This window comes from Saccostrea echinata, unplaced genomic scaffold (genome assembly GCF_033153115.1).
Source record: "Saccostrea echinata isolate AGI-Se365-2 ecotype Australia unplaced genomic scaffold, CSIRO_AGI_Sech_v1 ptg000030l, whole genome shotgun sequence".
NCBI lineage: Eukaryota > Metazoa > Mollusca > Bivalvia > Ostreida > Ostreidae > Saccostrea > Saccostrea echinata.
Window position 1 is genome coordinate 5716789 of NW_026889779.1, and position 12380 is coordinate 5729168.

The following is a 12380-nucleotide window of genomic DNA, read 5'->3' on the forward strand; positions in this document are numbered from 1 at the left end:
TGAAAATTGACTTGGAGGATAACATATACTAACGTCCGCAGTTCTTTATATCTGGAATCGGAAAGAAGGCGCATCGGAATAGATGTTTTCCATAACGATTACTACAGTTTCTATCTGGAGACTGAGGAAAGTATAGAAATATGGAAAAGTAAATGATGATTATTCCATCAGTTTCTATTAACGATATACATTTTTTTTTGTATTTTACCTGTTGAACTTGTCTACAAACTGAAGCAGTGATGTGTTGATTTCTTTCAGGTAAACAAAGAAAGGTTACCCTTGTAAAATCACCTCAACAATATTCATTTTTTTTCAACACTAGCTTCTTTACTCCTATCGTTGACTATAAAAAATGAAGATCTTACTTAAAATTCAGAATTTACTTTTAAAATAACTTGCATGTGCTAGAAGCACAATTTAAACATTAACTGCATTGTTACTAGTACTTCAGTCATAAAAATGAGCTATGTCAGACGAGTTGAAACTTACGGGGTATTTCTGAAGTATAACATTCTGATTCTTATGTAGAGATATTGTATCTTTTTTAAAATTATTAATATCAGAATTAGTTTTTAACATGCTGTTGACAGAGACATGAACTTTTGGAAAAGTAAAATTCCGTTTATAGGTAGTTTAGAGTAGCTAAGTTTGACTTTTATTCCTATGAATCCTTCATTATGAGTAGGATTTTTTTTCATCTGTATCTAGCCGAGAGAAAAAATTCTTATAAGAAAAATTCCAAACTATAAAAATATAACTACATTTAGTTACCTTCCACGTGGATAAGTCACTAACGTCCGCTTATTTTTGGCATCCTGGAGAAGTTTATATAGTGGAGATCACATGATATATTTTTTTTAAATGTGAACCTAAGATAGAATCTTACCATCGTAAATAAAAGTTTATATGCAAAATAAATTGTTTCACACGCAGTTATCGTAACAACCAGCTTCGCTCGGTACACAGTGTATCATAGGACCCTTCAAATAAGTATTTCTCAAATTGACATCGAATACGTGTCTTAAACTAGCGATCTCTTTGTGTATGGGGGGGGGGGTTGTTTGTTTTTGTTTTGTTTTTATTTAGTAATTAATGAATGATATAATATAATTACTTTTTTAGACAGTTGGTGTGGAGCGACATAACAGTTATAACGCCCATTACAAAAATTGTAGACTTTAAGAATGTTATAACTTATAAGGCTGGTAAAAGAATTTCTTTCAGCGACCTCTGAAAGCTCTAAATTCAAAGTTGAACATTATTTTCATGCATGCTGTATATTTATTTATAGCTTTTTATGTTGATACGTTTCGGTATGATCATTTGTTCATTATGTAAACCTTTGAGTATATTCATCCTGGTTATTTTGAATCATCATTTTATTTATGCATACATTGGGATTACAAAGTCCTTTCTTAAATTTCTGTAACTGCTGACCGTTTAGATAAACACACACAAAACAAATAAGCAGGGTTTTTGCTAATCTCGGTGGAGATTCAGCTCTTTCAGATATTTGGTCTGACGCCGGTCGTCAGACCAAATATCTAAAAGAGCCGAATCTCCACCGAGATTAGGTTTTGCCAACATTTAATTTCACTTTCCCAATTTTTTTCAGCTTTATCCTGAAAATTGTGTGAAATACCAACATATACAGGTACATTCAGGACTTGGACGTGAAAAATTTCGACTATAACGGTCTTGTACTCGTATAGTAGGTTTTCCCCTCTAAAATCTTTATCCCCGGAAAACTGTCACTAGATAAGGATTTCCCCCCGGAAAATATGCTCTAGAGTAGGATTTCCCCCACAAAAAATGACTCTAAAGTAGGATTTCCCCTACGGAAATCCAACACCAGATTCAATTTTACGGGGGGAAATCCTACTCTGTGTAATGGTTATAGAGTGCGATTTCCCTCAGAGCCATAACATATCATGGTTGTACTTATGTATGAGGGGGAAGGGGAAAGCATATTGTGCTAAGTTTCCCTTCTTTAAAATAGCAACTAGTTCCACTGAAACATACCAAGAATGAAAAATGAACATTTTAAATCTCCTTCTTTCTCAGTAACCGTCCAATCAATGTTTTTGAAGTATTAAAATCTTATTCTTTTCATCTGTTCAATCTGGTTTCTGAAAAAAATGGACCCTGTACAATGTAAGCGGTTGACAAAGAACAAGTCTCAATAAAGCTTATCTGTGGTCCCCCGTTACTCGTCAAATTTCGAACATTTATTAAAATTTTTAAAAATTAAATTTTATTATTAACTAATGTCTTTATTATTTGAATCATCATCTAAAAATGTCAAACAATAGATATAGGCAGCATACGAAGCTGCGCGTTGATGGTAGGGTCCTTTGATTTTCATGAATATCAAAAGAAATCAGCGACAGGTACACACTTCAAAGCTTTCGTAAACACCGAGCACAGGTTTGTTCAGAGTCGAGTTTGAAATATAATGTGTATATCATATGTGTAGATGTTTAGTGAAAATATCTTTGTTGAACAACCCTGTGCTCTGTGTTTTTTAATTAAAAGTATTAAGATTTTGAATCTCTTGGCTGACTTCATTTACATGCGATTAACCTCTTTATGACCTGTTTAGAATCATAGCAAGCCACGTGGATTTGTATCGTTACGGGTAAATGCCCACAGTAAACGTGCTAGTTCTCAGTTGAAACGTACTCAGTTTTATATCGATTAGCAAGGACTTGCTTGGTTCATCTTGATATATAGCTTTTATTGCCAAAGTTTTGTAAATATAGAAAATTGTATTTGTAGTTCATTGTGAATCTTGAACATATAATTCGTCTTTGAAAGAAAAACATCATACCAAGATCTTCTTTTTATAGTATCTAATCTAAATGTCTCCGCCCATTTCCATGTAATAGAGAAACCGTAGTCTGATCGGGGGAAAATGTTCCGGCATTTTTTAGTGCGATAGGTGTTAAAAATAGGCTTGTACTTTTTGATATGTTTAATTATTCATTATAAATACACAATGTTTTAATTAGAAATACTTCGTTTTACACAATGAAAACAATCAAAATACCGTATGCTAATATTTAACCGGTAAACCAAGGGTGTAAAAAGGGACCACACTACTATACTTAAGTAGAATACTCCTTTTAACTCTATCCGTAGAAACAAAAAGGAATTCTATTTTAAATGGATTTCCTTCTCAATTTTATTTCAAACTACAAGTACGTTTACATAAGTGTCTCTCCAAACTTCTGGTACTTAAATATTGCTTGAATCTAAAAATGGGTAATTTATTTATAATAAAAAAAAATTGATTTAGAGAGTATTTGCTCATTACTTTCAAATAACATCGCTGGGGTCGAGGGGACATACATATGCTTTGGCTTGCAAAAGCAATATTTCTTTATTGTTGTATTTATGTTTTGGCATTTTCCCCGTTGAAGAATTGATTCAAATACTCACAAGATGGAATGTGGAACCCATCAATAACATAAATTTTACAATTTTCTCATACCTTATTTGTAAAAAGGATCGATCCATAGATGAAAACGGGGCCCTTTGAGGGCAGATCACTTAAAGTGGCCTGATATAATTTTAAAATTTGTGAGCAAACACGTAGCGCTGCACCGAGAGAGCGTGGTAAGATACAATTTTTTAAGTGACTTAAATTCATTTTTCAATTTCCAATTTTCCAATTTTTTTTTCATTTTTTTTAACAATTTCGACAGTTATTGAGTCGAAAACACTCATATTTCCATATTAAATATAATTTTTTTGCCACAAAATTGTCGAAATGATTCAAGCATTGAAAAAAGAGGGGAAATCCTACTCTGGGAAAGAAAGAGGGTAAATTTGGCTCTAGTTTTGGATTTCCCCGGGGGGGGGGGGATCCTACACTAGAGTACAGATTCCGGGGGGAAAACTGGCTATGGGGGAAATCCTATTCTACAACAACGGTAGTCAAGAAATGCAAAATGTGAAGACTACGAACAATGATCAATCTCTCAATTTAATAAACAAAACAAAGGGCAAAAACACGGAAACCCCCCCCCTCCCGGAACACCAGATGTATAGGATACGTTTTAGATAACAGCAAATAATATTCATCAGTAAATCCGCTTTTCAATCAAATTTACACTGAACTCAAAAAAGATAAATCTCAATAAACATTCAAAAATAGTTTATTAGCCAAGGATAGTAAATTTTAGTTTGGTTAAAGTTGTCTTCTCCTTTGCAAACTAGTTGAGGACAGCATTCCGGATACAGGGCGTGTGTATTTGATTCAAGATAGCTATTGTAAGCACGAGGTGGAACCCCACATCTACCAAAGAAATATATACTCACATTTAACAAACGGGAACTAAATAACAATTAAAAAAAAAACCAGCCTGGAAATTGTTACGGATAAAAAAAACAATTACTAGTATGCTGCTTTGAATTAAATCACTTGATCGAAAGAGTAAAAGCAATTAAATATGTTCTCGCGAAGTGTCTTAAGTGTCTGAATATTGAGAAAAAAATACTTAATCTTGATTAGCATTCTCTGTATTGGCAAGACACTAAATTTCACCGTCTTCTTCTACTGGTTTCTAAAGATTTCTTTTTAAAAGGCAATTCTGAGTCTGTGTGGTGCAGTGGTTACAGTGTTTGCTATAGAGTCGCGGGTAAGAAGCTGATCCTTTCGTCGCGGTTTCGAATCCATTGTATGACGCGGATGAGACCGTATATTCCGATGTCCCGTGTCGCTATAACTGCTGACACGAAAAATATCCCTCACTGCTCAAAAGCCGTAAGTGCCGAGTACAGGTATAAATTTGCAGCTCTCCCGGTGGCATCTCAATGAGTAAAAAATTCTCGAAAGGACGTTAAGCAAACAAACAAAAAGGCAATTCTTCTTTCTTTTATTTTTTAGAAGTTTAATTAAAATCATTTTTATGACGCCCTCTTTTGTTTTTTATAGTCCAATATTTGTAAAAATTCTCTTCTTGAATGCTAAGAGAATCCAATGTAAAACCATATCAATCCAATATTTTGACTCGAACAGTCGAATGTTATTAAACAAAATATTGGACAGTAACCTGAGATGATTATCAGAAGACAAATCAATCTGAAAAAAAAAACACAAAGTACAAAGCTTAAAAAATATTTCTCATATTTTATGACTTGATACTTAGAACAACGTTATCAAGATCCAAATCTGCGTTTGTTTGTTTGTTTGTTGTTTTATGTCCCTCTCGGGAATTTTTCACTCATATGGAGACGCCACCACTTGCCGGTGGAGGGCTGCAAATTTTTACCTATACTAGACACTCAGGTGAGGGATCTTTTTCGTGCCAACACCTACTGTGACAAGGAACCTTGGTTTATACGGTCTCATCCGAAGGACCGGTCTCCACGTCTCGCAGTGGATTCGAACCCGCGACATAAGAATCAGCTCCTTACTCGGCGACTCTAGAGCAGATGCTCTGACCAGTGCGCCACGCAAAATCTGTGAGAGGTTTAGAAAATTAAAATTGTTTTGATTGATAGATTGATTGTTGTTTTACGTCACATTCAAGAATGTTTCAATCAACAGTCACCAACAAAATCCAAAATATCTTACTTTGTATATATATCTTACTTATGATATTGAATCTGTATCATTGTCTGATTTTTCATTTACATTGCTACAGACATTCTTGTTTAAATTTTAAAAACACTGTCTCTATCACTATCTGATTCTTTTGCTTACGATTCACATGTCCAGTAGCTTCTACACTCGAAAATTTGAGTCGGTTCTTCCAATGCTCCACAAAGTCTTAATTTTAGGGCACTTAATTTTGCCTATGAAAACTTTTGCTTACGATTCACATGTCCAGTAATCGTTATGACAGGTACACACTCCACATGCGTCACCCCATGGCCATTTGTCTCCTTCCTGAAAACCATCCGGGCACCTACCTGAGAAAACGAAAGTAAAATACAACATTAAAAAGTGAAGCGAAAGTAAAATTCTATCAACAGGAAAAGGACAAAACGCACATACATTATTAAAATAATTTCCAAACAAATGTTTGATTTTTTTTTAAATGATATGAACACCTGAGAAAACAATTCTTTCCTAAATCACATCCATACAATATATGAATACTTTGTGAATTGATGGAGGTGCCACGTACATATATACAATATGGTGCATATTCGTAGTATCTTTCAACACCATTTTTTTATCAATTAATGTAATTTTTGGACAAATAGTGAATACTGCAAGGCAGATGACTAAATTTGATTGATTGATTGATTGATTGTAGTTTTACGTCCCTTGCAAGATTATTCAACACATATAAGACTAAATTTAACTTGAGAAAACTAAGAATACACAATCTCAAGTTATTCATAGGAAAATAATTTCGAATCAAAGAGATGTGCACTTTGAGACTATATAGATATTGGATTATACAATTACATTCTTCTCTGCACTGCTATTATACAAATGGAATGTATCGGGGGAGCCTAAAGGCTTACGACATAAAAATGTTTTACCATGAAAGATTTTTTAAAAATATTTTCCAGATACTCGATCAATTAAATACATGTATATATGGTCCTTAATGGCTTCCAGTATGATTTCAATAAGACAAAATCACAGTCCCTATAAGCCTCTGTCTCATTAGAATCCGCGTTTTTGGAAACAAAAAATATCACGTTCATACCTTATCATGTTATTTCCTATCTTACTTATTTCTTGTAATTGAGAAAAGATTTCTTTTCTGTATTTTCGGCTACACTAAAACACATCCCCTTTTTTATTAAGGGTAGATATAATAAAACATATATGACAGAACTACAAACAAAAGGTCTTACCACGATGAGTTATAAAGGCTCCCTGCACCAACGAAGTGGTGTAGATGCAGAAACTAATTAGCAAAACTACTTTTGATCCTTTCATTTCAAAGAAATAATCAAAACGGAAACACTGCATTCATGTAGATAAGGACACTCCTCAGGTGACTTATTCAGGACTATAGCTTTTTTTTCCAATTTAATATTATAATATTATACTTTCATGTAAATTAGTTGAATCTGATTCGTCGAGAAACATTTGTTAAAAAATACTATTATCCGCTGAATGATGAAGCCACGCCCTCCAGCGCAGCAACAGTCAACATTGCTTGACGACGGGTGATATTCCAAAAAATAGTGACTGCGCAGTATTTTTGCGCGCAAGTTTCACTGTTATGTGTATATTCGTATAAAACATTCAGTATAATTAATAAATATTGCATGTAGTTGAGTGTAACATTGAAAATTTTTACCCCAAGAAAACCATTGTCAACCGAGGCGCAGCCGAGGTTGACAATGGTTTTCTTGGGGTAAAAATTTTCAATGTTACACTCAACTACATGCAATATTTATATGACATATGTAACCCTTTTAAACCTGTTCTTGTATTTTAGACCATTTTAAAAAGAACTAAAATTAGCTAGAAACAAGAGCTAATTTCAATTATCCTAATTTGTTTTATTAATAGTTTCTCATATTTGATGCACTGAGAACAGAGCATGTTCACTTTTGATACTCGGAAAGTAAAAATTTAAAGCACGTGCATAGCTCGTCTGAATGAAATTGCAATGATTATTTATTCTATAACTCCGACCTTGACATCTGCGTCTCGGTCTGATGTTTTTGGAGCAGGTCCGTCTCTTAGGTAAATAAAAGCCATGTCTGGATAAATCTTGCTTCGATAATGTATCAAGGAAGCATATAACCATTCATGCTCTATATGCTGTATTTGACCTATATTTTTCGGATGTGGGGCGCGATTAAATATAATATACATGTTCATGTATTTAATTTTTTATAGTAATCTGAATAATCAGAAAGTTATGTATAAAGATATTTTATCCTCTAGAAAAACTATTAATGCCGGGATATTACAGGGTTTAGTCCTTGGTCTCCTGCTTTTTAACTCGTCTGAGCTGAGAGCTCAAGTGAGCTTTTCTGTCCGTCTGTCTGTGCGTCCGTCTATAAACTTATCACATTTTTGACTTCTTCTCAAGATCAAATGGGCTAACTGTAACCAAAATTGGCACAAAGCAACCTTTGGTAAAGGGGGGGGGGGGTATGAATTGTTCAAATGAAGTATCAAGTCCCCTTCCAAGGGCAGAAAATCGAGAAAAGGCAAAAAATAGGGTGGGGTCAATTAAAAATCTTCTCAAGAACCATTGGGCCAGAAGAAGTGAAACTTGTGTGGAAGCTTCCCGAGGAAAAGTAGATTCTCATTTTTTTTCAAATCATGACCCCTGGGGTTAAGGTTGGGCCACATTAGGGGATAAAAGTTTTACTTTACAAATTACAAATCTTGATTGTTTTTCTTATCTCTCAACCAATCACATTAAGCCATTCTATGATTAACAACTTGTAACACGTGCATTTGAGGTGTCAACTGAATCCTTATCTAACTATTTATGAAAGCTTTAATTTGATTGGTGCTTCTCAATGAGGGAAGCAAGCCCAGGAATATTGAACGAAATATACCAGGGGTCCAACGGCAACGTGTTGACTCAGGACCCCTGGCTTGCGAGGATGGGGTTAGGGTGGGGGCACAATAAAAGATCAAAGTTTAGCATTTTTTTAGGAATTTTTTTAATCTTCTTCTCAAGAACCACTGGACTAGAAAAGATGAAAATTATATTGAAGCTTCTAGACATAATGTCTATTCTAAACTGTTCAAATCATGGACGCCAGAGTTAAGGTGGAGCCACAATAAGGGATCAAGTTTTACGTGGAAATATTTAAGAAAAATCTATTTAAAAATCCTTTCTCTAGAAGCACTGGACCAGAAAAAATGAAACTTATGTGAAGGCTTCCAGAGGTGAAGATTTTAAACTCATGCCCCCGGAAGTAGCATGGGACCACAATAAGGGATCAAAGTTTCGCATGGAACTATTTAAGAATTGTTTATATATCTTTTAAAGAAACAAAAGAACCAGTAATTTTTAAACATGTTGTATGAATCTAATATTTTTTTTTAAGTTATGGGCCCCTGTAGAGAGTTAACTAAAAATCAGGATTAAATACATAATGTGCATGTACACAGGAAAAGAATTTTCTTCTTCATAAATTGCAAGGCCATGCTATTCATTTTAATATTGAAGCATCCCATGGTATGTTAATTCTTAATCTGGCAGAGAAGTAACTTTCATTAATCAATTTAAAAAAGAATATGTTCACCTCCCTCTAAACCGTCTTCATTATTGGCATATAATACACTTCATTATTATTTATTTATATTGGAGGAACATATGTCATTAGTTTCTGGTAGATTCTGAACTTATAGTAAGTGTCTTAGAAATATCTTATATATGTAACGTGTGTTTGTTATTCATAGTAATTTAGTTATCTTTTTCAAATTTAAAAGTTATGTTACGTATAAATAACATTCTGTACATTTACGCAGAATCGTGTAGATTTAGCAATGATACTACCCAAGCTCAATTAATTTCTCAAAGACGCCGAAGGGGCTTTGGATTCACCTACAAACACAGTCTATAATATTGATTAAGCAGCGTGCAGTCAAAACATGGGTGTGAAAGGTGTGAAACTTTGACGACGTCGAGATACCCGGAGTCGTCCGTGCGTAACGAGCGACCCTATCTGACAAACAGTTAGGTTCAGTAGAGCAGAAAATTGCCGATGTCGACATATGCCAGGTAAATTTTGCTCTTGGGACTGTGAATATACGTCGAGATAACCCGGGTTGTCGACATTACCGAGGTCGACATATCAAAGTTTTTGCAAATCATTTATATAGTAAATACTACCGCTGCTGTTAAAATGTGCTGTTTTGATAAATCTGGTATATGTTTATCACCAAAATTTTCGACACTGTCTGTCCTCCTGTAATCTCTGCTCGTCCATAATTATTGTAAATATGTATTTATGTACACAATAATCTAGTGATGGCAATGCATCCCTCAGTATTTCATTCACTTTGTCTGCTACATCATTGTACTCGAAATTAACCTTAAATCTTGGCAATAATTTGCAAACAGTTATTTTCGCAACATTATAGCGGCGATGCCTCACCGATACCATAGTTTCAATTTCTGCGGCCAACAATGTAGGATCTGTACTGGGAATGATGTCGTTCTCCCCGATCATTAGAACAACTACCTCGGGACCTAAAGCAAATACACTCTCCATATCCTTAGATATTATATCACGAACCTTCCTTCCACCCACACCCCTGTACAAAACGGAATGCGTTTTTTTCCAGACCAAGATTTGCAGAATATCTAATGTCATCACCATGTTTCAAGAATTCGTGAAAACGACGCACAATTGAATGACCAAGAATGACAACCGAAGTTTTGCCCATTGAAGACATGATAAAATAATTTTACTCACCAAATACTTGATAAATAAATAACAAACTTGAAAAAACGTCCGTCCTCCAAGGCTGTAGGTGGGAGAAGAGGCAGAGTGACGCACCGCGTGGCCAGAATTTTAATTGTTTGATTTTGATTGGTCAATCTCTGCCTCTCCTAAGACATGAAACAAAATGACCATTATAATACATCACTATACAATATTTCAGACTTGAACACTCAAGGAGGACACTTATTGATTACAATAAAAAAATTTAAGTAAACTTAAATTTATTTTATGTACCACTTGTACCATTCATATGGTTTTTGAGAGAATAAATGAATGAATGAATGAGTGTGTAACGAAGACCTTTATGATCAATTAGACTAATTAAAGTATCAAATTGTATCAGAAGAAAGATTTCTGTACAATGTAATGTATAGTATTTATTTATTTATATAAGATATCAATATTGTACAGGATGACAATAATGTAATTTTGCTTCAATCAAAGCTTAGAATTAGTTTTTCCATCAGAAATAAAAACAATAGAAGTTTATAAACATTCTTTATTTCTGTCATTGAAATAGTTAATTACAATATTGGAACAAAAATTTCTGACATCAGAGTTATGGCTCACATTGCTTTAACTGAATGAAAATTCAAGCTTTTTACATGGCATATTCAAATTCAAAATAACTCATAAACCTGTCGGAATCCACGGGTTTTCTCTCCACTGCATGGGTTCCGACGGTTAGAAACTAGACACTTTGAAATAAAGCATTAGATTAATATCTTACTTTTCACAGGCATATTGGATAAAATTATATCATAAATGGGTAGCCTTATTCACACAATGTCAAGTATATCGTTCGTCTTCTGTGTAAAGGAACGATAACACAGAAAACCTGCTCCATAAATGAAGAAATTGAACTTCCAAGGGGATTGCTTGGCAATGTATGATACGCAGAGAGATCATATAAAATTTAATTTTTGATTGCAGATTACATACAATTTAAAGAAATCATAAATGTATGTTTAGAAAATGCACCAGATATCCCATAATGATTATACAAACTGAAGCTCACATACTTTTGTTTATAAAAAAAAATTATACACTCAAGTTTCTTTGCTTCGAAGCATTCTTAAAAGAAATCACATCATGAACGTCTAAAGCACTTGGTAGGTGTTGAAACAGCAACTGCGATACAATTACGACAATTTGTTGTAGATGATTCCTTCATTTCACGTGATAAATCACTAATTCTCTTGTAGTTTGTACGATAAGTAACACATTAAAATATTAACGTAAGATGTTATTTCTCTTTATTGAAAGAAATTATAAATTCATATCCTCATGAACTGTAACAGATAAGGAGAAATATTGCACTTAGAAAACACTAGTTACAGTGAACATAAGGAGCTAAAATGAAGAAATCTGTCAATTTCTGTGTGTTTGAATGAAAATGATAGCTGTAATATAAATATGAGCACAATATAATGGGTTTCAGTTTTATATAATGAGGATATTACCTGATACTTTTTGCCCAGTCAATATCTTCATGAACTTTCAAAACTGAATACATTTCTTAATTAACCAAATTGAAAAGCATCATATATCCTTTTAGCAAACTCAAAATTAAAGTGATCATTGTTTAAGAGATGTCACCGTCGAAATTAAAATTCTAGAAATTAATTATTTAAGGAAGATTTGAAAACAGTGAAATATCAGCTGTGTGAGGTACAACTGAAATATGATGTGGATGGATGAAATGCTGGCCTTTGTGATTAAAAATATTTCCATTCATTGAGTATTTTCTGTGTTATTTCAAATAAAATTGGTTGCTCTTCATTTAGTACGGTTGTGTATCGTGAGGGGAATAAAGTATCACGATATATCACTGTGGTTCAGAAAATATTCCAGTATATCATGATTTATCAATTTTTCAGATTGATTGGATTCTCCATAATAATCTTTTGATTCTAAGAATGAAAAACGTAAATATATATCCGCAATTCTTTTACAATAAATCGGATTCTAATAGTCTAATA

General features: G+C 33.7%; 1 protein-coding gene across 1 annotated transcript; it reads right to left on the reverse strand.

Annotated features, from left to right (window-relative positions):
• Positions 1-4144: 4144 nt before the first annotated feature.
• LOC133196141 (uncharacterized) lies at positions 4145-10272 on the reverse strand. The gene is made up of 3 exons (XM_061332073.1): positions 10095-10272; positions 5823-5919; positions 4145-4300 (listed from the first exon to the last, which is right to left on the reverse strand). The coding sequence occupies exons 1-3, from the start codon at positions 10270-10272 to the stop codon at positions 4150-4152; spliced, it is 426 nt and encodes a 141-aa protein (XP_061188057.1). The 3' UTR covers positions 4145-4149.
• Positions 10273-12380: the final 2108 nt, after the last annotated feature.